Source organism: Ictalurus punctatus, chromosome 8, assembly GCF_001660625.3.
Source record: "Ictalurus punctatus breed USDA103 chromosome 8, Coco_2.0, whole genome shotgun sequence".
Classification (NCBI taxonomy): domain Eukaryota; kingdom Metazoa; phylum Chordata; class Actinopteri; order Siluriformes; family Ictaluridae; genus Ictalurus; species Ictalurus punctatus.
In genome coordinates, this window is record NC_030423.2 from 15,881,752 (window position 1) to 15,909,229 (window position 27,478).

Below are 27,478 nucleotides of genomic sequence, written 5' to 3' on the forward strand. Positions count from 1 at the left end.
AGAGTATCATTGCTGCCACCGAGTGGTGATGGAAGGGAATATAACTGTCATAATGTTTTATTACTGCTCTGAAACGATTCAGTACCTGAGTCAGAAAACAGTGAATTCAATGTAATGTACAAAAATGAATTTATTCAAGCTGTATTGAAAATAGATTTGTCTTAAATAATAGTGCAAAACCATCCAGATGCAAAGCAACAAACATCCATCCTGGTCTATTACAAGCTTATAAAATAGTATACATAAAAAATAGTATATGAATGTTGAAATTTGAAAAACTAAAAAAGAATTATCATATATGTCCTGTAGTTGCTTGAAATTAGCTGCAGTTCCTAGTCCATGGTTTTGTCAAAACTGGAATGTAAATCTGAAACAGAGATAGAGGGAAATGGGCAGTGGTTACTTTACTGGAACTTTCCTTGTTTGGTTGAGTTTCTGAAGGCTGGGCATGAGAGATAAATCATTAATGACCAGCAAAGTGCGGCTCATTCTAATCTACTGACCTTCAGCTCCGGAGGAGACACGACTAACATCCGAGTGCTCAGGAGTGATGTTCTCTTCACTCTCACCTTAAACAGACACACACACACACACACACACACACAAACACACACACATTTCATAATCACTTAGGAGGTTTCTAGGTTCTTCAACAAATGTAATATAGTTTAATATATTCTGCTCTTCTATATATGAATGATTTTGTTTTCACCTGTCATTCGTTCCTTTCCTTTTTACTTGGGGAATTGACTAATTTATTTTTATTTATTGTTTTCATTGATTTATAAATCAAATGATGATTCCTGCCTGTTTGCACAATTGTTGGGACTGCTAATGACTATATTGGGAGAAAAATTTGATGAAAATCACCCACTTGAATTTGAACCATTAAACAGTCATATTCGGAGGAGCTTTGTGACATCACCACAACATGCCTTCAGTCAAAACCCTCATTGATTCACATGCGTCGAACGTGAGTACAGCTAAAACGTCTCATTTACCAACAACCATTATTGTGAAAGACCGTACAAAACAATTTTGTGCAATTGCAGTTTCACTAATTCAAGTAGTTTTCTGCAAAAAAGCATCAAAAAAACAAACTGAAGTTGCATCAATCACAAAAAAAAAACTCCACAAAATTATGTACAGACTGTTTAAAGCGCAATACAGGAACATTTCTAGTATTTATACTTAAAAAAAAAAAAAGAGTTATTAATAATCAGTTTTATGGTGTGTTGTCAGAGTATAACCATAGTATTGTTTTAGTTTATTGTATAATAAAATATTTATTTATAAAATAAATCAATGAATTAGCTTTTTTAAGGTTTTTTTTTTTTACTGAATAATTTACTTTACGTTACCAAGGTAACTAACTCTCCTCCCTTCCCCTTGCTCCTTCCTCCTCTCTCTCTGTCCACAATAGCCTTTCTCCATCTCACCTCTTCCCTCCTCACTAGGTGTTGGACTCCCGTCCTGCTCTTTTTCCCACAAGGCACTGGATGGCGTGTTTAAGCGCTGAATAGGTCGTGAGCGACGGTCTCCCGGACTGAAGGATTGGGACACGCCTCCTTCTCGACCCCTGCCTAAACTCCAGCCATGTCTGGAGGAGCCCAGTTTACGGCGTGCTGGCCTCAGGACCACTTTGGATGGCTCATCTGCGTCTCCCTGAGAGGAAATTCTCCTCAGGGTCGATGGAGACGCCGGGGCACTGCTGGGGTCTCGCTCCTGACCTGTACAGACATACTTATTACAGATCATATTGTTATAGCGCTGTTTATAAATATTGCTAACAGCCATGCTGATAAATTATTAGTGGCCACTTGTGAGATATTTGCTTATCCTGCGAGGACTTTCAGAACAGACTTCCACAGCTCTATAAAGAGTTACTGCTCTCTAAGGTGGGCTGAAGCGAACGCCTCTGGTAGAGATCCAAGAGTAAGAATTATAGCAAGACCACTTTAGAGTGCAGACCTCGTATTGTAATGGGCTTTGTAGGACAGAGTTTTACAGAGTCTATAGCTGTGTGTGTGTGCTGCTGCTTTGTGTGAGGTCTGAGCTGCATTAACTCTTCTGTATCTTACTGAGAGCTGATGATGTAAGGGAGGAGGGCAGTGCAGAGTCTCCTGGCTCAAGCTGGATGTCCATGCTGCCTACAGTGATAAACTGAGCTCGACCTTCCCTGCCTCCTTTAGGCTTTATCAGCTTCTTCATACGGTCTGCAATCCAATTAGACTTCCTGTAGTGTCAAGAAATAGGTGTATGGGCATGAAAAACACTTGTAGCCTTAAGGGAGAACAGTAATGAGGTGGACAGCATGTAGAGCAAAGAAACAAAGTGACAAACAAGCTGGAGAGAAATACAAGTTTACAATATATGCCCTGAGCAGAGGCAGTTGAGTTGAGTTGAGTTGAATTTGGTGAAATTTTCTACTATAGTTTTGCAAGAAATAGACTTCAAAGACCTTAAAATCTTTTCTGTAAATACATGCTTGAATTATATACTAAAAAACAACTATCTAAATGTTAAACCATGTCCTAAAACACATCAACAAAATTACATAATGTTATTGAATAACTGCATGCAATCTAAGGGAGATGTTTATGGGGAAAAACTAGGTTGAGATAGATTGTATTACGTGTTGTCTACCTCTAGTGCAAAATTAAGCATGTTTTAGACATCAAACATGTCTTGGCTGATAGACAGCATCTGTGGCAGGAGGAAAATTGTAAACATTTAATTTCTGAAAATCTTCCTTCAAATCTGACTGACTTCGGTTGTTTGGGTGCAGACATTCCAGGCTCCAGAACCCGATATTGATCCATTATCTTCTCCACCAATTTCTGCTTCTCTCTGCGTAGCTCATTCAGTTTATCACTGTAAGACGATAAGGGAGAGGAAGAGGGAGAGATGTTATGTAGTCATTAGAGAAGTAATTACAAGAGGCTTGCAAGAGATTTGGTGAGAGAGCATGTTGTGTTTTCTTACATTTCTATATCTATCTGTATGAGAGAACAAACAAAGTACAGCAGAAATGAGCTACTATAATGCATAATTTGAAAATAAAATGGCAAGTCCTAAAGACAGTAATACAGAAGGAAGTGGGTGAGTGTGTGTTTATATGATACACACAGGTACTCTCTCTGCTGGTTGTGGTGCTGGTCTCGGCTCTCGAGGCTGCGCTCCAGAAGGGCCCGGTTCTCTTTGGCTAGACTCTGGTTCTGCTCTACCAGGTGCCTGTTCTCCTCCTCCATATTCCCTTTCAATTGAGTAAGAAGCTAAAATCAAAACACACATACACACAAACACACCTTCAAAAACCAGCATAAACATAATCATTACCATAATGTGCATACTGTTCTGGTGTTATTAACATAATGTGTGCTATAATCCATGTGTCACAACATTGTGGCATTCTTAATGTTGCTCTTCTTCACAACTGTCACTGCTATTAATTACAAAAAGCATTAACACTTTAAAAAGAACTCCTCCAGGGTGTTAAAACAGCTAAATATACAGGGGTTTTTTAAGCACTCATTGTTTGTAATCATCTGGCAGCATTGATGTGTGTTGTTTTGTTGGACCTGATACTGGCTGTTGAGGCGGACATTGTTGAGGTCCAGTTGCTGGTTCTGTTCTTTGAGCATGTTGAGTTCTCCCTCCAGTTTGGTTCGCTCTAGCTGGGCCATGCTCATTTCACTACGCAGAACTGAAATCTGAGCCAGTAATTCCGACTGCACCTGGACCCACTCCTTCTGCTGGTTCACATACCTGCAGGTAATTCAGCTAAAAATCAGTCAGGCAGTAGGGCAAGTTGTCAGTCCACTTGCTATCTGAAAGGGTTTCACTCAGTCTTGATGTATTTTTAGTTAGGCAAATCATACAATGTCATTTCAAATCACAAAAATATTGACCAGGCAAAATCCTTATCCCCTGACTAAATAATGTATAAATATCACTTAATAATGAATAACTCCATTATTCAAAGTTTATTCTGTATAGGACTTAAAATTAGCATTAATTAAATTACAACTTCCATGTTGATAATATGCTTATCTCAACTCAATTCATTAAAAATCTCAAAACTCAAAGATCTATTAATACAGTTGTCAATTATTATGCAAAAGCTATAGTGAGCAGGATTTTTAAATTTTTTTGGTTAACAATGAAAAGAAAAAACATTCCTTAATTGGGGAGAAAAATATACTGTAAAACATAATGGTCCTTATTCATTTATTCATTAACGTTGTGTAGAAATGAGTGAAACTTTGAGCACATGGAATGGTATAGGAATGAATCTGCATCTGCATCAAAACGATTTGAGCGCATATGATGAAACAGCTAGTCCCTTATGTAAATGTTATATGCATGCGGCTACCCCAATTTACCATCATATACATTACATTAAACACACCCTAATTTATGTAGGAGATGCAATAGTGAGCCAGTAAAAGGAATGTCATTGGAGTTATCCAGGACTGAAAGAATTCAGTCATATGGGGGGGAAAATATACATTTAAGTAAAGCTGAGTTAGAGCTGCTTTGGGTGGAAAATAAAAATATTTGAACACAGAGTTACAGTTAACAGAAAGAAGCTTCAGCCTCAAAGACACATGGAGCCCTGCGGACAGCTTGTACACTCAGTCCACAAGACTGTATGAGTAGTGCTGTTATGGCTCACAGCAAGGAGAAGTCTTTCCCCTTCAGCAAGGCCTTGTGTTTTATCTAGCTAGGTAGGGTTAGCCATTAGCTCACTAATATCAGATTTCACTGCATCAAATGTATAAATTAAAACACCCAGACAACGGCCCCAGCATAGCAGGAGGAATTCATCATATTTTCTGTGGCTGTATGTGAAATTTGTCAGAATTAATTTGGCAGTAGTAAGGAGTGGGATTATTAAACACAGTGCATAATGGCATTTTTCTACCAGATAGGGCTAAATTCTTTATATCCAGCGGCTTTTAACATTACCTATGGTTTATTAATGAATTGATAATGTCAAATAATGGTTTAGAACTATAACAAAGCATTGCCAGTGAATCAGGAAATGGCAGTTCAAATAAGTCAGTGTGAAATATATTTCTCCTGCACAGCTGTCTACAGGCCATATCAATGTTTTAAGTTGCTATGCAGAACAAACCACAAATATAGAAACTGGGACATGACTCAATGATCTGTGCATCTCTCTGACTTACTCATATGGGTTTAGGGTATTTTCTCTGTGGGTTTCTGCATCACTTCCTGTCTTTATGTCCTCCTGACAACAGAACAACAGAATTTCACACTTGCCTCTCGTTCTCCATTTTGAGCCTTTCCAGCTCTTTCTCTCTGTCGGCCTGCTCCTGTGCGGCCCTCTCCATTCTCTCTCTCTCGGCTTGTATCTCTTTCTCAGCCTCCTCCAGCTTAGCTTTGCTCTCCATCAGCTCTTTATGTCTGGAGATAAATGGTGCAAAGAAAGCAGACAAAATTGAGAAGCATATTACATTATAAAAGCAAATGCATTTTGCACAAATTGGTGTGACAGTTTCTGAACAAATACAGACATACAGTATAATGAACATGACATTCACATAATGTGCTACATTCAAACAAGGTTATATAGCTCAGATACAGCACACACAATAACATTAATGTCAGAATGCTTGCTGTATTTGTCAGTTCAGTAGCACCTTGCTGGTTTTACATTTATTAAAAACAGATTTTGAAAATAAAAACAATGCAAAGTGTAATGTGTTTTGTCAATCAGAAAGTACAAAAAGATTTTATGGAACAGTCTAGGTGATATCTGGGCAAAGACCATCAATTTCAAGGTGTTTTGAAAAAGAAAAAAAATACCTTTGGTTGGAGTATACCTTGCATCTACATAAGCACACCTAAATGTACATTTCTGACTATACTATTGGTTATGCTCTCACATTTCAATGTTAAAGCACACATTTTCAAGTTCTATTTAACGCACCTAATGTATTACTATTATACAGACACTATATGGCCAAAAGTTTGTGGACACCTGACCATCACACTCATATCTGGAGCTTCCCCAAAATGTTGCCACAAATTTGGAAGAACACAACTGTCTAGACCTGTGGGTGCAGGTTTTCATTTCAAGACATGAAGACATGGTTTGCCAAGGTTGGCGTGGAAGAACTCGACTGGCCTGCACAGAACCCTGACCTCAACCCCACTGAACATCTTTGGGGTGAACTGGTATTCTGACTGTGCACCAGGCCTCCTCACTCAACATCAGTGCCTGACCTCACTAATGCTCTTGTGGCTGAATGAGCTCAAATCCCCACAGCCACGCTCCAAAAATCTAGTGGAAAGCCTTCTCAGAAGAGTGGAGGCTCTTTATTGCAGCAAAATCTGCAATGGGATGTTCAAAAGGCACATATGGGTATGATGGCCAGGTGTCCACAAACATTTGGCCATATAGTGTTTGAAACATTTGATTTATTATTATTATTATTACATTTGACGTTTGTTTAAAAGGCAGAAGTAGCCACCTGCTCTCCAAAAATAGGATTAAAATCCATAGCATTGATCAGATGCCTTTACAACCTTGAGTTTACCTTTTTACGGGGTGTTTGTGTAAGGTTCTCAGAGCATTTCCCCATAGTGTAATGAACGTTACCTGGCCTCCAGATCTCTGTACTGAGCCTCTGCACCTCGACTGATGCTCTTTAGCTGACTGTGCTTGGCCAGAAGCTCTTCTAGTTCTGCCTCCTGCCTCTGCTGTAAAGCTGTCAGCCTCTCATGGTCCCGTCGCAACGATTCACAACGCACTGCTGACTCTTCTTTCTCCTTCAGCCACATCTTAGACTCAGCCTCTAGAGTAGCGCAGCGCACTTCGGTCTCTCTGCACCGTGCCAACACCGAGGCATTCTGGGAGCTTAGAGAAGCCTGCTCCACCTAAGTGAGAAAGATGAACAGAGAGAAAGAGAATATTACTTAAACAATTTATACCCACAATGCTTTTGAATTCTCAAATGTGATTCATCAGAAGGTTGTTGATTAATCTGCTATAACAGCAGCTCTGACAGTAGTGCAGGCTGTTTATATTTATGCGCCTGCTCTAATACTTTAGCGTTTCTGCTGTAACTTATTCAACAAGATTTGCATGGTAGACGCTCCACATAATGTAAGTTAATAATAAATGTATTTTAAAAATGGAGAAACAAAAAACAGAATGGAAAAAAAAACATTTTATTTATATGGTGAAGGTTTCCTTAAGGAGATTGTTATGCAACATTTATGGGAGTCAAGGTGTGATCAGTTTTCCATCACAGAAGAATCCTTAGGACAATTTCTGTCTTAACTTCAGGAGAGAGAGAAGAAAAAAGAGGCAGTTGAAGGAACAACTGTTTATAGCTGTGATAAAGTGATAAAGGCACTAACTTATCTTGCAGTTCCTCTGAATTAAATGAAACTACTGGATAAAAAGTACAATCATTAATAAATGAAAAATTTTAGTTTTTGGCAAATTGCTGTGGTATAAAAGGAACGAAAAACACTTTGGGTTGTGCTGTTTTTGGTAAATAATTCACTTGATCTTGATCCCATATTTGTAATCTTCCAAAACTGTGATATCAGAAACAAAATTGTTATCTTCCAAAATGTGACCCTTGTTCCAAATTTGTTACCTTCTAATATTTTGATCTTGATTCTAAAACCTTCTAAGAAGATTACTTCTAATATTGTTATCTTGAATGGGATCACAAATTGGAAAGTTGTTCCATATAATAATAATCCATTCATCACATTTTTGGAATTACAGAAATGTTATCACACTTCCACAAGTCTTATCCAGAGCTCAGCAGCACTCAGGAAATTTGGTGGTACTGATTTTTTTCTTTTCTTAGGAAATTATTATCCCAAAAGAACCCATGTCACACCCTTCTTCATCTCCCTCCACTGGCTTCCTGAAGCTGCCCATATCAAATTCAAGGCCTTGATGCTCACGTTCAAGACCTTGTCTAGATCAGCTCCCCCAACCTCTCCTAACACTCTCCTTGAGGTTTACGTTCCCTCACAAGATCTGTGATCGATTAATGACTGACGCTTAGTAGTGCCTATTCAGAGTGGCTCAAGGTCCCTTTCCAGAACCTTCACACTAACTGTCCCTCAGTAGAATGAACTTCCAACCTCAACCACAGAATCTGTCATTATCTTCAAGAAACAGCTAAAGACCCATCTCTTCCGTGAGCAGTTAACTAACCCCTAAAATGCCAACCCACATTATTTAAAAATTGATTAATTAATTAAAAAACCCTACTCTGGCTCTTACACCTCTACTCTGCACACTTTGCTCCTCTAGAACTCAATTATAAATCTTGTATGGTAGCACTACTTGTATTGTTCTCCGCTTGATATATCACTTTGCTTGTATTTCCTCATTTGTAAGTTGCTTTGGATAAAAGCGTCTGCTAAATGAATAAATGTAAATGTATTATATATTACAAAAAAAATTCCATTGGCTGCTAATTAGGGATGTGATGTGGATGTAATGTAAATACTACAAAGTTCACTTAAAATGTGACAAAAAACAGAGGACGGTGGAACAGTATAAGAAAACAGCATATTTGTCAGGTTTATTCTGGTTTCCTGTTTTGGTGTAATGAGTGGCATTACCATATATATACTTTGCGGTGTCACTATAGAGTGCACAGTAATAGCATTCTTATAGATGGGATTTTAAATCTAATTTCCAGTCAGGGCTTAATGTGAGGTGTGATGCAAGGGATGACATTTCCTATCATCCAATTTTTCTATCCCTATTAGATTCATGTTAAGAAGATGTGATGGGGAACGTGATGGGGATGTGAAGAGGACATGATAGAGATATAATGGGAACTTAACGCGGATGTGCTGGAGACGTGTTGGCGTCATGATGGGGATTTGATGAGAACATACTGGGCAGGTGATAGGGACATGATGGAGATGTGATGGGGACAAGAGTGAGTATGCTTGGCATCGCCTGAAAAAAATCTTTAAAGCACCAGGAAATGGGGCGGAAAACAAAACACATCAGTTTTATGCTGTGTGTGAAATATGTTTCTGTATACATGAATAATACATGTGTGTTGCAAGCATAATGCATCTGTACGTGTCAAATGAGTCTTGTTAATTAGCAAATCACACACACACACACATATAAGCACCTGTAGTTTGGTGTTGAGGTCCTGCAGTTTAGAGCAGCTCTCCTGAAGGCTGATGGAGTGACGTTGCAGCGCGTCCAGCTGTTCTCGCAGCTTAGTGCAGGCTGCCTGTGACTGTGCCAGTTGTGACAGCAATACCTCCCGTTCCTTCTGCAACACTGCATTCTGGGATATAAAACAGAAATAGGGATTAAGGCATATCAGCAGAGAAGTCACAATATGATAGTATGTTGTTATGATGGACTTTATAGATAAGCAGTTATGACAAACATCATTAGTTAGCTAAATAAACTGCAGCACTCAGTGTGGGCTTCTCATATATATATATATATATATATATATATATATATATATATATATATATATATATATATATAAAATGAGATAACCAAAAACAACCGGTTTATGGGGACAGTAATCTGATAATGGGAAATGTACACGAGTCAGTTAGTAATCCAATTTCTTCGAAAATACATGATGTCTGAAAAAGTCTTTAACGAAATAATATATTGTACTTTGCTGTTTATATAACCAAAGAGTGTATTACTACTATGCATGTAAAAGCAATCATAGGCACAAACATATACAAACCTCCTTCTCCAAATTTAGTAGTTTTTCACTGACAGGCTGTTGGCTCTCACTGTTGATTTTAAGACTCTGTGTTTTTTTGTCTTCAGGGCTTTTTGTGTCCTCAGAGCAAGAGATAGTGGCATTATGTTCTAAGATCTGGCTATCTGTGATCTGACCCTCAGAGCTGACATGTTCCTCCTCTGGACTTCCTCTCTGCACTGGACTTTGTCTGTTTGATTTAGAATCTTCTGTTACCCCAGTGCCTGAATTGCAGGGAGAGGCAGTGACTTCTGACAATACTCTGGCATGCTCAGCTTGCAGCTGCGCAAGTTGTGAGGTGGCTATTTTAAGCTTGCCTTCCAACTCTTCAACTGACTGGTTTAACTCTGCAATCTGAGTGGTCAGCTTCTGGGACTGTACCCTCTCACTAGTTATCTCCTAAAAGGGGAAATAAATAAGAGAAATCTTATAAATTATTATATTTGGAAATCCATAGCAACACATACCTTGACCACAAAAGTGATCAAAGTATGCGAAAATGAGAAATATATTGATCAGACCTGTGTTAGAGAAGTGATCTGTGTGCTGTTCTCAGCATTTAGTGCACTCAGCTGTTGGTTCTCCTTCTGCAGTTCCTCTAGTTGGATGCAGGTCTCTTTAAGCTGGGCAAGGTCCCGTCTACAGAAACATGGGGTGAGTCAAAACGGAGTCTGTGTTAATTGCAATACAGTGGTGCCCTAAAGCCTTATGTATAAAACTACATAATGAGCAGAGCTGTTACAGCAGTGTGTAATTTTATGGCACTTTTCCACTGCACGGCTTGACACGACTCGACTCTGCTCGCTTTTTGGGGGGTTGTCCACTGTGGATAGTACTTGGTACCTGGTCATTTTTTTAGTACCACCTCGGTCAAGGTTTCAAGCGAGCCGAGCCTATACTCAACGTGAGCCATGCACTGTGGGAGTAAGGTTTCTCCTTAACGAGTGTTTCTGTATTGTGCCTGAATAAATGTGTCATTTTATACATACTTCGCATATGGTCATATTCTATTAATTGAAAATGATGTATCATTTATCTCATTACAGATAAAATTACAAAAAAGGTTTCTGTCTTAGATTTTTAAATCTAGCTTGTTACCAATTTCCAAACAGGCATTTATTGAAGTCACTCCTGTTGTGGCTGAACCTACTTTAGTCATATCAGCACTTTGTAGGGTCTAGAACGCTGTTATTTTACATCCTTAATAGGGTCCGTGTTCAGAGAACAGGAAATGCATTTGGAACATGGTCTGACGGTGTATTTGTACAGGGCTTCGATAATTTAACATTATTCCTGCGTGAAGGCGAGTGGAAGATGGCACCCACGTTGAGCTGGCACTAAATTGCAGTGAAAAAGCAAGCTCAGAAAATTAAAGCGAGCTGAGTCAAGCCATACTGTGCAGTGGAACAATGGCTTTAGAGCCCTTTGGTAGCTGTAAGCAATCTGCAATTGCTTGAAAACAAGCCATTCCCTGTAACCAGCTCAACCCTTGTGCCTTAAACTTATGCCTTGTGAGGCAAAGCTGAGAGACTCTGTTATAGGGATGGAGATCATTTGGGCCACAAAAAAAACATAAGCCTAAAATAAAGAATCTAGCTGATGGTAATACAGTATTGCAAATCACAAATATCAGTTGCTTGAGGAAAACAGCTATAGACACTAGAAGGTTTTACAGTAGAAAAGGTTACTTTCTTCTTTCTTAAACAACATTGACTACGGCAATTCATAAGAAAGTGTGCATGTAAACATTTATAGTGTTTACATCTTAATTAATAGTGATGATAATCAGCTTTTTGAAGCTGTTTGAAGTTGTCTGCGCTGATCTAGTTATGTCTCGTTACAATTATTAAAATTATTTGTAAAGTCTTAGACTTTGTTGTATGCCTATTAGTCTTGGTCTTTACTTATTTTTTTCTCTCTTTCTCTTTATATACAGTGCCCTCCACTAAAATTGGCACCCTTGGTAAATATTAGTAAAGAAAGCTATGAAATTGTCTTTATTGTTTAACCTTTTGATCTCTTGTTCACAAAAATTCACAAAAATAATTTTCAAACAACTCAAACATAATTTCAAACATACTCTACTTTCACCCATCAGACAACTGCAAACACAATACAGGCTTATCAACAACAAAAAAAAATTGTTAGGTGTGCAACAATTATTGGCACCCCTATGAATTCATATGAGAAAATATATATTTTAAGTATATTCCCATTGATATTTACAAAAAAAAAATGTACACCTGGGTGACTAGGAACAGGAAATTGTTCTTCCATGACTTCCTGTTTCACAGGGGTATAAATATGAGGTAACACATAGGCCAAAGTCCCTTAGTTTTTCATAACAATGTGCTGTGTGTCAAAAGGTTGTTAAGCTTCACAAAATGGGAAGTGGCTATAAGAAACTAGCACAAGCATTGAAAATGGCTATTTCCAGTATCAGGGCAATAATTAAGAAGTTCCAGTCAACTGGAAATGTTATGAAGCAACTTGGAATTGGACGTGTGTCCATATTGTCTCAATGCACTGTGAAGAGGATGGTTCGAGTGGCCAGAAAATCTCCAAGGATCACAGATGGAGAATTGCATAAGTTAATTGCGTCTTAGGATCATTAAATCTCCAGAACTACAATCCGAAGTCACCTACATCACCACAAGTTGTTTGGAAGGGTTTCAAGAAAAAAGCCTCTATTCTCTTCCAACAACATACTCAAGCATCTTCAGTTTGCCAGACACTACTGGAACTTCAAAAGAGATCAGGTTCTATGGTCAGATGAAACCAAAATAGAGCTTTTTGGTAATAAACACCAGAGGTGGTTTTGATACACAGAGAGGTAGAAATATGAAAAGGTACCTCATGCCCACAGTTAAATATAGTGGTGGATTTTTAATGTTTTGGGGGGGTTTTTTCTGCCAGAGGACCTGGATATTTTGTTAGGATACATGGCGTCATGGACTCTATCAAATATCAACTGATATTAAATGAAAACCCGACTGCCTCTGCCAGAAAGCTTAAAATGGGCCGTGGTTGGATCCTTCAGCAGGACAATTATCCAAATCATATATCAAAATCAACACAAAAATGGTTTACTGACCACAAAATCAAGGTCCTGCCATGGCCATCCGAGTCCCCTGACTTAAAACCCATAGAAAACCTGTGGGGTGAACTGAAGGGAACAGTCCACCAGCGTGGACCTCGAAATTGGAATGATCTGGAGAGATTCTGTATGGAGGAATGATCTCAGATCTCTTGCCATGTATTCTCCAACCTCATCAGGCATTATAGGAGAAGACTCAGAGTTGTTATCTTGGCAAAGGGAAGTAGCACAAAGTATTGACTAAAAGGGTGTCAATAATTGTTGAACACCTATATTTAACAAAGATTGTTTTTTTGATAAACCTGTGTTGTGTTTGCAATTATTTGATATCCATGAAAACAGAGTATTTTTGTAAAAAAAATAAATAAAAATAAACAAAAGGTTAAACAAAAAAGACATTTTTTCACAGCCTTCTTTGCTCATATTTACCAAGGGTGCCAATATTAGTGGAGGGCACTGTACTTCTATACAGGCAAGTACATATTTAATATCAGTTAACTATACCAATCAACCATAACATTAAAAGCACTGAGAGGTGAAGTGAAAAATATTAATTATCTCATTACAATGGCACATGTCAAGGGGTGGGATATATTAAGCAGCAACTGAACAGTCAGTTCTCAAAGGTGAAACAGTGAACTGGTGACAGGGTCATGGGCACCCAAAGCTCATTGATGTACATGGGAAGCAAAGAATAGCCCGTCTGGTCCGATCCCACAGAAGAGCTTCTGTAGAACAAATTGCTGAAAAACGTAATGCTTGCTATGATAGAAAGAACACACAGAGCATCACAGCTTGTGGCATATGGGGCTGCGTAGCCACAAATCAGTCAGAATGCCCATGCTTGAACCTGTCCACTGCTGAAAGTGCCTACAATGGGCATGTGAGCATCATAACTGGATCATGGAACAATGGAAGAAGGTGGCCTGGTCTGATAAAACATTTTTTCTTAAACGCATGTGCATTGCTTACCTGGGGAAGAGACTGCACCAGGATGCACTATGGGAAGAAGGCAAGCTGATAGAGGATGTGTGATGCTCTGGGCGATGTTCTGCTGGGAAACCTTGGGTGCTGGGATTCATTTGGATGTTACTTTGACATGTACCGACTACTTAAGCATGGTTGCAGACCAAATACACCCCTTCATGGCAACAGTATTCCATAATGGCAGTGGCTTCTTTCAGCAGGATAATGTGCCCTGCCACACTGCAAAAAATGCTCAGGAATGGTTTGAGGAACATGACAAAGAGTTCAAGGCATCTGTGGGATGTGCTGGACAAACAAGTCGGATCCATGGAGGCTCCACCTCGCAACTGACAGGACTTAAAGAATCTGCTAATTGGTGCCAGATACCACAGCACACCTTCAGAGGTCTTGTGGAGTCCATGTCTCGACAGGTCAGAGCTGTTTTGGGGGCACAAGGGGGCCCTACACAATATTAGGCAGGTGGTTTCAATGTTATGGCTGATTGGTGTATATTTTTTAGGGAAGCCACTGTGAATTTTCATTGGCAGACCTAATAAATATAGTTAACTTATATTAATTATATATTGGTCTAATGTTAGTAAAGTCAAACATATATTGATAGATTTTATTTCATAATAATGAACTGAAAATATTCATTTACTCTGACAGAAAGTGAGAGCACTGCGCCGATACATATTTCAAGTGGAAGTTCACTGTATTTATTTGACAGTTAATGAGTCTCGACCTGCTTAGTGTTTGAGGACCTCTGTTCTGAAACATTACTGAATTTCAATAATGGAGTTCTATAAATAAAAGAGGTTATCATTATTGTTAGTAGTAATAGTAGTGCTATAGTAATCAGGGTCTGTACCTGTACTGGATCTCCAGGCTGCAGGCCCTCTGGTTGCCGTGTTCCAGGGCTGAGGCGGTGCTCTCCAGCTGCTGCCGGAGTCTGGCCATCTCACGCTCCTTCTGTCTCTGCTCACGCCGTTGACTGTCCAGCTCAGACTGACATACCTCCTTATCCTGCTCCAATCGTGTGACTTCCAGCATGGCCTCATCCCGTCGCTTGCTCAGAGATTCGATCTCAAGGCCAGACTCCCTAAGCTCAGCTTCTAGCTCCTCCTCTCGTCGACGGGCAGAGTCCAAGCTCCGGCCTAAACGTTCAAGCTCCGCCTTCAGAGTTTGATTGGTCAAATCAAGCTGATCACCCTTTAAATGTGAAGAAGTGAAGAACTCAAATTCTCAAAACTCAAATTATAATAACAATTTAAGACCCCCTAAACATTATAATTAAAACCTGCTGTATAAATTCTTTTGAGAGTGCAACGTTGTCACAGTGTGAAAACTGTCACTGCATGTTTAATTAGCCTTCCATAAGCAACTTTTAATTATTATAGCTAATCTACCTTTGATTTTTTTTTTTTTGACCTACAAAAAAAATAAGCATGGGTTTTTACAGTTCTAAATGGCACTCATTAAAGTTTTATTGTTGTGCATCCTCACCTTGCGCACTGAAACCCGAAGAGAATCTATGGTAGCTTTGAGGGTTTCTCTCTCCCTCTCCAGTGCAGCTCTCTCTCCCTCTAGCTGAGGAATAACTGCAGCTTCCATCTTCTGCAGCTCTGCCTGACTGCGTAGACGCATCAGCTCCTCCTCCTGGTGCATGGATTCACACTGCAAAATCTAGCAAACAAACCTAGGTATGTAACTGCTGAAAAATATCAACATGATTAATATGTCAACTTCAATGACATCCAAGAATGGGAATTGACCTTTTGGCTTAAACGTCGTTCGACAAGCTGGTCTATTTTCATTTTGACTGTTTCCTAGATTACCCACAATGCCATTCAACTACTTGCTGGTGGGATTCAGCCCTTGCTTCATCTCTACATATATGGAGCAAAGGAACAGTGCTTTATTGCTTTAGTCTATCCAGCTCTCAGCTTTTCATCTGTATATTACACTCTAAACAAACCGATCAGCTTCCAAATATTCAAATTTCATCCTTATACCGCCATAAACACCATTATGCTCATCATCATGTATCTCTAACTAGGCGAGCCGAGTCTCTGTCATAACTAGGGGCAACTGTATTGTATAGCTGCACTGCATTCTGGATATTTGAGTCCGCCACAGATACCTTAATATAAACAGCTAATGTGTTTCAGGGTGGGCTTTTTCATTAAGCATTTCATTTGATGTAGATGTTTATTGAAATTCTGTGATTGGGTTTTAATCACATGCCCCTATCGAGGATGATGTATCGAGGATGATCTATCTGCTTGCACTGGATGACATCACTCACTAGGTCTGTGACCACCATTGTGTTAGACCTACCATTCTTGGTTTGAAAAGTTGCCTCTATGTCAGTATCAGTGTTCAAGTGTGAATTAGTGTGTAGTCTTATTTTTCTTTTTTGGATATTGGTTTCCTGTCCTGCACATTTAGTTAGATGTGCGCATATTGTTTTGTCCAATAACCGATGGTAAATTCTGTAATACCTCTATCTGCTTCCTGGCCTCTGTGAGGTTTTCTGTTGCTTTCCTCAGTCTCTGGCTCTCAAGTTCCAAAAGAGCCAGTTTCTGCTCTGTCTCCCAGGTCTTCTTAGTCTGCTCTCCGAGTTTGGAGTGCAGCTCTTGGATCAGATTTGCCTGCTGATCTGCCTCCTCCACTGCCTGCTGCAGCTGAGTGGATAGAGCATGTTTCTCCCTGTGGAGCTTATCCACCTCCACTTCCATCTCTCTCACTTCTTCTTGTTGTTTTCCTTTTTGTATGGGTATCTGATCCTCTGATTTGTTTTCCTTCTTTGGTGTTATGCTTTCAGTTTTACCTGTCCCTGTCCATTTCTCTCCTTCTGCTTCTCCTCTTTCTTTTGTCTCTGTATCATTTTTAGTCTCCTCTTTTCTCTCTTTGAGGAGGACTTCCTCACCTTCTCCATCCTCCCTCTGTGCCCTCATCATCTCCTCCTTTCTCTTCTCCCTTTTGTTTGCGTCCTCCTCTTTTCCCATGTCTTTTCCTTCACACTCCCCTCTTGGGATCTCTCCCTCCACCTCTCCAGCTGACCTCGCCTTCTGCTTTTCTTGGAATCTGGTTTTCTCCAGCTCTTCAAGGCTTCTCTTTAGGCTGGTATTTTCATTCTTCAGGTTCTGAAACTGGGGGAAATTTAAAAAAAAAAAAAAACTGAGACCCAAAGACCAAAAGCAGCAGATCAAACAGACTCAGAAAACTCTGTAGTGTGGGCAGTCTGTTTATTGTTTCTATTGAGTGTGTGCATGTGAAGTGTCTTACCTCTCTGAGGGTATTCTTGTGCTCTTCTTCCAGTTGTTTGAGTCTGTCTGTCTGTCTCTGAAGAGCCTCTGTCAACTCAGGAGAGTTTGTCTGCAGAGCCTAAGCAACACAAGTTCAGTATCTCATTATCACCAACAAAGTGAGGAAACCAGGGTTACTGGTCAGATTGGAATCAAACCCAATTATGCATTTTGCTACTGATGCTATCTATCAACTATCAAAAGATCATCAACTGCCTTTAGTAGTTCAGCAAACTCATCTGATATACACAAAAAAAGTTATTGTTAATAACTCTCCATGAAAAAATGATTGCATTTCCCAGCTCAGAACAAATTGGCAATTATCTTTTACGAGCCTTAGTGCATTATCCATCACACAGGACTTGCACATGTGTGCATTAACCCTGCCAGACTTTTCTAAGCACAGTCAGTGGGTGTGAATCTTGTATTTGATACACTGATCACAGATCATAACTGGTGCATTGCCTGAAAAAAAGGATGTTCTTGAATTAAAGCTTAATCTGATCATGCATCCTATTATGTATATTTTTAATGTTACTTTGTAAATGTTCCAAATTATATGTAAGAGTTCTTTGGTATTCATGGCTGGAGTGTTTAATCGTGACATCGTCATCTGGAGGCAAAAGATTCCTGACAACCTGCAATTACAGCATGCACTGTAATTAAATATTTGTAATTCAAATGTCTGTCAAATAGACAAACTGGTGCTGGGCTTTTAAATAGAAAAGCTGTTATGGAGTTAAATTCTTGTCAAAATGAATCATTCATAAAAAATCAAATCAGCACTGCATTCATGTATCATCAATCCATAGTCAATACTGTAAATCCGTAAATTGAGCCTTTGAACTTGAACACAAATCTGAGATAATATATGAGAATTGAGAACTGAGATACATAAACACAGTATATAAGTTCTCAGTTTGCAAACTGCAAATTTCTCAAATTCAGATTATATTCATGTAAACATTGATTTGCAGATCATAAAATGTTATTGTTGCATTACAGACAATTCATTTGACCAAGCCAGTCATGTGACCCCTGACCTCTTGCTCGGCTTGCAGGCGCTCCAATCGTCTCCTCAGCTCTGCATTTTCATTCTCGGCCCCCAGAAGCCTTAGCGACGAAGCCTCGTTCACCTCTACACTCAGTGGCTTCAGGTCCACTTCTAAGTAGAATTGTGGAAGAAGAAAAAGAGATGAAAAAAATCTGATAAATATGAAAAATAATATTTGGCATGAAGTCATTGCACTAAATCAGAAAGTGACAGGGTGGTTGAGTGTCCTGTGCTATAAAGTCACCATGAGCCTCAGGGCTTTTGGGATCCTCAAGCTCTTCATCAGATTCCAGCTCTGAGTAGAGTACATGAGGATGAGTCACTCGCCGCGTGACATCATCAGAATGAGATGGGCGCTTCCTGTCCATCTGCAGACTCATATTCATCTCCAGCAGCTCGTCGACCCTCTGCCTCTCCACATCCCTCTCCTACACATACACACATACAGACACGTGTACATACACATACCCATACAAACACACACACACACAGCTTCCTCTTCCTACTGAAGCTATTCATTATGGGTGCTACTTATACATTACTATATTTAACAATTCTATTCAATAAACATCTGATTAAAGAAATCAGCAGCACTCTCATACCGCCTCCATGTCCATGAGTTTCTGTCTGAGCAAAAGATTGTCTTTTTCCAGTTCCCGTAGGACAGAACATCGGGCTCGTGCGTCATCCAGTTGCTCCTCCAGCAGGGCCTTGTTCTCCTGCAGTGAAGCGCAGTACTGCTGCTGCTCCTGTAGGGGACAATGGAAAGACTTAATCGCACTAGCTACTTGACTATAGGTCTATATTTTCTCTTGGTCTAAAAAAAAAATTAGGTTAAGCATTGATTATCCATGAGCCTATTTACTCCATAAGAAATTGAATGTGATAAAGATCCACCTGAACTACCACCATAACTTCAGTCAGTGAGAAAGGTATCAGAATTTGAAATTAATGTTTCATGGTGGAATGAAATAGTCTTGGAGAGCAGTTGTAACCGTTCCAAAGCAACCTTAACCCTCACAAATTTAAAATGGATACAAGACTACTGTAAGCCACACCAAATCCTAAGGTCCAACATAATTTATAACATAGGTTACTTAGTAAACTGATGATAATATGAACATAATAGCAAGATAATGTTAAGCTAAAGCCACTGACAGACTGAGACTTTTACCTCTGTGCTGTTACTTGTATTGTCAGATATGGATGGTTACAGATATCTATTTAAGTCTCTCCTATTCTGACTGTAATAAATCTCAGCAAAAAATCTGAATGATCAAACAGCTATTAAATGAAGTGGGTAATCTTACTTAAAACTAATGAGACACCAGAAATTCATGGCTGAAACCAGTAAATTCAGGAAAAAACTGAGTAACTGAAATAACTAAATAACTTTTTTGCTTTAATTTATGCTTTTGAAGGAAATCTAATTTAAAAAAATAAAGGTAATGAAAACATATAATTGATAAATACTTTTCATAGTATGTAGATTAAAATAGGAAACCAAATTAATGACTTCAGCACACTGTTAATGTGTTTATGCTTGAGCAGTACGGATTGGGAAGTGCTGAAAATTTTTTGGCATGTGTGGTGCAAATAGGACAGGGGACACAGATGGCTCAGGCCAAATGACTCATAAAAAGCACAGCAAGTTTTGTGTTGGACAGCTGTGCCAAAAGTCATTGTGGCTCATTACATTTCTTTATAAACATGCAATCAAACCCAATTTGTTAATAGTCCCTTGGATGACAAGATCAAGTTTATTTTGAAGCCCTGCCTTTTCTAGTGGGCATACTCAACCTTTATGAGCTCTGTTCGACCGTGTTGGTGCCAGGGTGTTTACCTTCAATTGAGTGCGGTAGAGCTCCATGCTGCGCAGACGATGTGTGCAAGTCTTCAGCTCCGTCTGTAGCTGCTCTGCTCTGCTTGCACGCTCACGCAGACAATCCACTTCATCTCGCAGATTCCGACCAACACGAACCTCTCCCTGCAGTGCTCGGTTCTGAGCCACCACACACAGTGAAAAACATTACAATGGGTTAAGTGGTCAGTGGTAAAGCTGTAATTTCAGGATGGATAGTTAATGACTGGGTGTAGCTATTATACAGTAAGTGTTAACAAGAACTTGTTTTGTGGATGTTCCACAACATTAAACATAACTACAAATGGAATGGAAGTTCTACATATTTTAATGAATAAAAAATTTTAATCCTTGAGAAGTTGCTGTGCTATAAGTCAAATTAAAAAACAATAACAGGATGTGCTGTAATAGGAAAATAATCACTTACAGCTCTCAGTACATAATTTTTTTTTAAATAAGGTTTTTGTTATTGCAGAAAGCTCACCTCACACTGCAGTTTCTTTAGTTCCACTTCCATAGTTTGTATTTCTCGCTTGTAATCGATTAATTGATCTTCTTTATCCTCCCTGAGAATTATTCCAGGATGTTACTACACAACATTGATTTTTTTTGCCTGGTACATTAAGCTCATTCTTATTAGCTCTTGAACTCATTCACACACTAACTAAGCATAAAAAATTAATTTTCTTGCACTCAAAGACCATAACCTAAATTTACACACATCCATACACAGTGATACACTCACAGTTCCTGTTTAATTCTGCGTAGCTTGGCTTTGCTATCTGCCAGTTGGATGGACATTCCCTCGGGAACGTTGTGCCAAGGGCCCGTAGGGGGCGCTGTGGGGGACGTAACTGGCTCACACTGCACACTCAGCTCTGCTATTCTCTGAAAATCACACAGTGAGACAATGATGGTCAATGAAATCAAGACTGAGTATGCCTATTGTTATTCTAATAATGGGAAAGATATCTTTCTCCTTTCTGCAAAACCATGTGGCGTTGTGTTTAGTGTCAGCAGGCACTAAGTTATATGACAGCTGGCTGCACACACATGAAATACAGTTGTATTTCTTTAAAACAACATAAAAATGCCAGTTTAGGCACAAACTAATCAGACTGTATTAGCAATCTTTAAAAATTCACCCAAAACGAAAAACAGTCACTGCAGAAAGATGAAAGTGACATTTTTTAGTGAACTTCTGAATGCTGATTGGTTATGACTATTGCCTTCCTAATCCATCCTCTCTGAGTGGGATAATTAAATTGTGTCAGTGACAGATTACACAAATTTAGAGGAATATCCCATCCCTAGTAAATACTTATCACAGTTTCATAAAAATGACCATATCTCTACTGTCTCTGACAGGTATGAAGGCTTTAATGTCAGCCTAAGCAAAGACTATTAGACTTATTTAAGAGTGACTTCCTAGACAGTGTCAAGAACCTATATTACATTGTCAGTCAGTACACTTTTTGTCTAGTCTGTGCCAGACAGTCCATCCCATTGAAGATTAAGTTGTGTCTAGGAAAAAGGTAGTGTTTTTTTTCCTCTCACCTCTAGATGTGTGTCTCTCTGAGCCAGGAGGCTCTGGATCTGCCGAGCCAGGGAACCAAGCAGGGTCTGTAATTCTAGCCTGTCCAGCGCACACACCTCTCCATACTGCAGTGGCAGGACTGCACTCGGGTCCTGAGTCACCTGCAGCAAATCAAAGTTAATATAAAACATCACTAGCTACAGTCAGTAAGGTATGTTAAGTCGGTGATTTTGGCAGATGTTAGCTGAAGCTATCTGTTTTGAAACAAATATAGCTCCTACTGCCATCTCTATAATATGTTAAATCTCTGGACAAAGGTTTTTATGGTGTTTTTTAATATGAAACCCTCAAATGAATTCCAGTGAACACTCAGGCCAGGATTTACATTTTACATGAGCTTTAAATGTGTGGAGGCCTACACTTACACACACACCTAGTGACGTTTGTATACGTTTCCATAACTGGAACATTATTCAGGTTTAAACAGGTTAATACTGCTCATTTCACTGACATATGATATGTTTATCAAACCTGCAAAAATAAATATGGGCTCTAGTAAGATAAAAATCTGTTGTTATGGAAGACTGACCTCCTGTATACAGAGAGCGAGTTCTGCCTGTGTCTCAATGTTGAGTGACTGGATCTGCTGAATGAATGTTTGCTTCGTCTCACACTGACCACAATAAGAACAAAGATACACACACACACACACAAACACCAAATTAAGTGTGAACTCTTTTTAGTATCTATATACAGTATATGTGGATGTTAAGGCACAAAGGAATGTTACCTGAACTGCACATCCCAATAACAGCAGCAACAACCTTCTTAGCTCCTCTAGAGCACCCTCTGTTGACCATATACAGAATTTGAATGAGTTAAAACAATAAATAAATTAATTAATTAATTTAATGAATGTGTTTTCACTGAAATATATACTTATGCTGCTAATTACTTACTTATTACTTACTATGCCATACTATTATTTGTTATACTTACTTAATATCAAAAAGCAGACATGTGTCTACCATTTAGTGAAATCTAAAAAAATAAATAACCAGGGTCAATAACTACAATACTTGAAAGGTGTTAGCTTACCTGTGAGAGGATCTCGGCCCAAAACCGCTACATTGGGAAGAGGCATCAAAACCAACTGCTGAAGATTTTCCTAAAGAAATGATAAGAACAAGACACAGAGAGAAAGCAAAATTGGTGCATCACATTATTTCACTTTTTTTATCAATCATGGTATAAAACACGGGTATAAATTTGTCAAATTTGTCAAAATGCCACACTATAGCTGAGATGCTATAATAATATTACAGTGCTGGCTCTTTCTTTCTGACAGAGGAGGCATGCTTATCAGATATAGCAAAGATATATTTAGCACCCAGATATATTCTGTAATTTCTGTCAAGTTACTTAAATGTAAATTCTGTCCTCATTCTGTTTTATAGAAAACAATCTGCCATATCAGCAGTGGCATGAGAAAAGCACTTCAGCTCCGGTAATCAAGTCTAAAATTAAAACAGCTTAGACCAGCACAAAGAAAATATCTGGTAAAACCAGATTTGTCACCAATGTTTTGCCCGTCTCTGAGACCAGCTAAATTAGCATTAGCATAACCATCTTGGAACAGCACTGAATTTATAACAAAGTGTTTGATTTAGAGATTAAAGAATCTAATTTAGCTCCCTGTTTGTGAACTAAATTAGTGTTGGCCTTTGGTCCACCCACAGTTTACACTCTGGAAAGCCCCTCATGTATGGTAGCATCCACCCAAATACATTTTGGTGATGGCACTCAAAGAGGTTTTCTGAAATATCCTGACAACTTTGCTTATGCACAACATGTAGCTTCACCATGACCCTGACCAGGTTACTGGAGATGAATGAATGGTAAAGCTTCTCTTTTGCTACTTTTTCTTTAATGTTAATTACTCAAAGTTTTGTTTGCTAGCTAATACCTTCAAATAATTTATTTTAAAAAAAATACTACCTCTGGTCAGAAATACATATTTAGGTGTGCGTATCGAGAATAACAATGCCTAAGTATATACACCAAGCTTGGGAATCTTGATAATTTGGTGACAGTTCTGCCAAGCCTGATCTGTGCAAAAGTATTCTTCTGCAGATACCTAATATTGTTTTTATGAAGATGAAACCAAACATTATATTGAATAACGTTTTTTTTTTCCACCACACAATCGGGTGTGCCAACTACAGATTTAAGTAGGACAGAAACACTCCTTCACACCCACCACAACCATTTCACCCCAGCCTCACCAAAACTGAAACTCCACCGTCCCCCAACTACACCTGGTCCACCCAATGTTTTACTCAAACCTGTCCTAAAACATTCTTTTTTTTAACATCAGGTATCTTGTTTTAAGTAAGCAGAATGACTGGCCACCCCTAAAATCAAGTTTAAAAATAGTTGCATTTATCTTTTCATAGAACTAATTTTCTAATCCTGTCGTTCAGAAAATGTGTGCTAGCTCCTAATTAATCATCACAAAACGTCTGTGTTAATGTTATTTTTAAATAACAACTGCAACAGCATGGGCGAAACTGAGAATGTTTAAAATCATGCTGTCCAGTAGAGTCTGATCTTTGCTCAATTAAAAACAATGTGCACTTTAATACATCACAGAATTCTATCAAAGCTGGGTTTCAGTGGTGCTTTCCGGGCCATGCATCAACTGGCTTTCTAACATTCACAAAAAAGTTGGAGACAGTGCTGTTGAAAGCACATCAAATGTCAATGAACAGTGCCGCAATGCATTTAAATACTCCTTAGATATTCCTCATTTTTCATTTGTTATAACGATAAACTGCACAGTGACTGATGACTAATGCGGCCACATGGTTAAACATTTCATTTAAGGAACCTCTGCTTCCCATGCAGTTTCAAAACTTTTGCCTCTGCAGGATTAACAAACCGACTTTAAATTAAATGTGCTTAACAATCTTGTAAAAGTGAAAGGGAAGGCAGCAAAAAAGAAGAGAGCAAGAATGAGTGAAAAAATGACTATTTCCTTCAAAATAAGTGTGAGATATGTTGCTGTTGCTGTTAGGAAACCTGAAACAAGAAGTGAAACCACTTGCAAAAAAAAAGCAAGATGATCACAGTTGTTTCGTGTTAAACAGCACTGTAAATGCATCTTAGAAAAAACTGACCTCTCATCTACTTCAACACGTTAGTGTACACAAATGCGCATGTAACAACAGGAATACTTAATTATTGAAACTGCTTTAAATAATTATATTCTGGTTTTACTTTTAATGAGCACTTTGTTATAACTCCTTATTATTCCTTTTAAATCATATTATCCATTAAATCCTATGAATTATTCATTCATAACTAGCTAATAGGAAAAACTATGTAGCTATGAGCATGAGGAATGTAGGTCTGGACCCACAAATTCTTCCTGAGACTTCCTGAGACTTTTATAATCATATTTCTGGCCTACAGTGTGTCCCAAAAGTCTCCATACATAGGGAAAATAATCACTTTTTAGCTAAATGTCTCAAAATCTTTCATAATTCGTTTATATTATATATTTTTTCAGATAGCTTTTAAGAATGCCTTTGACAAAAGAACAACATATTGAAATCATTCTCATGGCTGGATCGGGAAGTTGTCACAAGGTTGCGATTGACATGTGATTACATGCATAACACAGTATGTGTTAACACAAGTTATTGAGATATAGAGTGAGTGGGAGAGATAACTGTGTGTTTACACAGAAATTGTAGTCATGTAGAGGATATAGATTGTTAAGTTATACATTGATGAAAACATGAGGTAAATCACTTTCACATATATTACACCAAACATGTATTCATACTAAATAACTCAACACAGTCATGATGATCCCAGGTTTACAAATTCAAGTCCTTTTGTACAAGCAGGTGAATCATTATCACAGATAAAGCTTTATCAAATCAGGTACCTGATAGTAAGACCTGAGGTGCCGGTTGAGAATGGAGAAGTTTTGAACTCGGAGAATTTTGTCATCGCCCACGTTGTAATAGATTTGCTCTACCTTTGGATTAGAATCACTAGGAAATCCAAATTGATACAGGTTAGCGCTAATGACTGATGCAGTGTTACTTTTTATCAGCATTAGTGTGACTGTAGGTCTTACATGATTCTCATGACTTCATTGAGGTAGATTCCATTGGTGAGGCGCAGGTACTCCCTTAGTGCATTATGGGAGTTGGAGTTGACTTCCATGTAGTCCTGGCCATCATCACCAACCATGTCTCCAAAGAGATGCACCTTAGGGAAAGGATTATAATTAAAATTTAAACTCAAATTCAAATGTTAATGGCCGCATACACAACCACACAAAGTATGACATGCAGTTAAATTTTTTCATCTGTCCATGACATAAAAATTGAATTTACATAAAACCAGAATTTACTTCTATACAGGTAGGAATGAAAAAATATTTTCAAATATGGATACATAGGGATTGATGTCAGAAACACTATGAGTACATTTTGAATAAAGTGCAGCTATATACAGTTGTTTGTGCAATATACTCTGTGCAACATCAGGTTGAGGTAGTCCAAGCTCTAGTCCAATGTGTTGTCCTGGTTCAGGGCCCGAATGGCCTTTGGGAAGAAGCTCCTCGTTATTCTCTCTGTGTTGGCTTTCAGTGAGAGGAAGTACTTCCCTGACCGCAACAGAGAGAATAGTCCGTTGTTCAGATGGCTGAGGTCCTTCACTATCTTCCTTGCCTTGGTCCAGCACCGCTTGCTTTAGATAGACTGCAGGTCAGGGGGCTCAGTTCAGATGGTACGCTCAGCTGATCGCACCACCCAGCCCGAGCCACCTATCCTTCTTGGTGCTGTTCCAAACCCGGCTGTGATGATTCCCGTCATGATGCTCTCGATGATGCAGGTGTAAAAGTTCATTAGCGTCTTAAAGGGCAGTTTAAAGACCCTTAAGTGTCTAAGGTGGTTAACACCAGGGTGTTAATGTGACAGGACCATGACAGGTCCTGCGGTATCAGAAACTGACCGCTCTCTCCACTGGGGCCCCACTGATTTTAATTTATTAAATAAATTTTTAACACATTTATTATTAGCCAACTTTTTATGTATTTTTAAGGCATATTCATGGATTTTAGATTAGTTTACTTTAGATATAGTCATATCAAGGCATACAGTCACCTATTTAACTGATTTCTATTATACTACAATATAACTACTTTATAAACTAAAGGGGGGGGGGGGGGGGGGCAGGTTCTTTGCATATAAAGGTAAGTGATAATAAGGTAAGACTCAACAACACCCAAAAACATGAGGAACAAATCATGAGCACATAAAATCTAGTTACAAACATATATATATTTAAAGGAAGCTTCATTTAAATACGTTAAAATTAGTTTTAAAACTTTTATTTTTAAAACAAAAAAAAGCATATAAAAAAAAAGTAAAGCGTAACTTACCCATGTCACAAGTGCGCTTCCCATAAACTCTTCTAACGTTTCCGTGAAGTTAACGTCCATCTTGTTCATCTCACCAGGTGACTGATTGTTCCAAGAATCCTTCATGTGCTTTACAGATCATTTCAATTTAAACGGCTATCCACGAAGATTTTAACCAAAATGATACTGAATACTTTTCTGCCTAGTGGTAAAACCGTTAGTTCATTTTTCCCTCTTGCCACTGCCCTTCTGCTTTTCTGTCATGTTAGTGACACATTGTGTAACCACCCCGGAATCAGCAAGTGCTCTATTACACCACGAGCACTGCGGTTCCCCTCCTGAACACTCTGTTTCTATAGAACAACAGAAAACACCGTGTGTGTGTGTGTGTGTGTGTGTGTGTGTGTGTGTGTGTGTGTGTGTGTGTATGTATGTATTGTGAACATTT

At 38.7% G+C, this 27,478-nt stretch overlaps 1 protein-coding gene across 2 annotated transcripts; it reads right to left on the reverse strand.

The window, feature by feature from the left end:
- Window positions 1–112: 112 nt before the first annotated feature.
- Window positions 113–27,400, reverse strand: ccdc88b (coiled-coil domain containing 88B). 2 transcript variants are annotated; one of them, XM_047157215.2, is made up of 29 exons: window positions 27,052–27,400; window positions 25,741–25,874; window positions 25,546–25,654; window positions 22,689–22,758; window positions 22,381–22,439; window positions 22,180–22,263; window positions 21,611–21,751; window positions 20,799–20,941; window positions 20,538–20,619; window positions 20,036–20,194; window positions 18,795–18,941; window positions 18,437–18,620; window positions 18,182–18,300; window positions 17,119–17,217; window positions 16,332–16,982; window positions 15,334–15,513; window positions 14,699–15,039; window positions 10,286–10,403; window positions 9,747–10,163; window positions 9,159–9,320; window positions 6,632–6,909; window positions 5,290–5,433; window positions 3,582–3,768; window positions 3,130–3,275; window positions 2,770–2,874; window positions 2,082–2,236; window positions 1,440–1,730; window positions 504–569; window positions 113–367 (listed from the first exon to the last, which is right to left on the reverse strand). In XM_047157215.2, the coding sequence occupies exons 1-29, from the start codon at window positions 27,154–27,156 to the stop codon at window positions 333–335; spliced, it is 4,911 nt and encodes a 1,636-aa protein (XP_047013171.1). In that variant the 5' UTR covers window positions 27,157–27,400; the 3' UTR covers window positions 113–332. The 2 variants fall into 2 exon arrangements, with proteins under 2 accessions (XP_047013171.1, XP_017330370.1); XM_017474881.3 differs by having other exon boundaries at window positions 18,182–18,303; window positions 27,052–27,399.
- Window positions 27,401–27,478: the final 78 nt, after the last annotated feature.

Excerpts from the sequence above, each read along its gene's own strand:
- ccdc88b (XM_017474881.3), bottom strand. The coding sequence starts at position 27,156 with ATGAAGGATTCTTGGAACAATCAGTCACCTGGTGAGATGAACAAGATG. Across the intron at positions 20,620-20,798 it reads CGCAGAATTAAACAGGAACT|GGAGGATAAAGAAGATCAAT; the intron begins GTGAGTGTATCA and ends AATAATTCTCAG. Across the intron at positions 15,040-15,333 it reads TTCGGGTTTCAGTGCGCAAG|GGTGATCAGCTTGATTTGAC; the intron begins GTGAGGATGCAC and ends TCACATTTAAAG.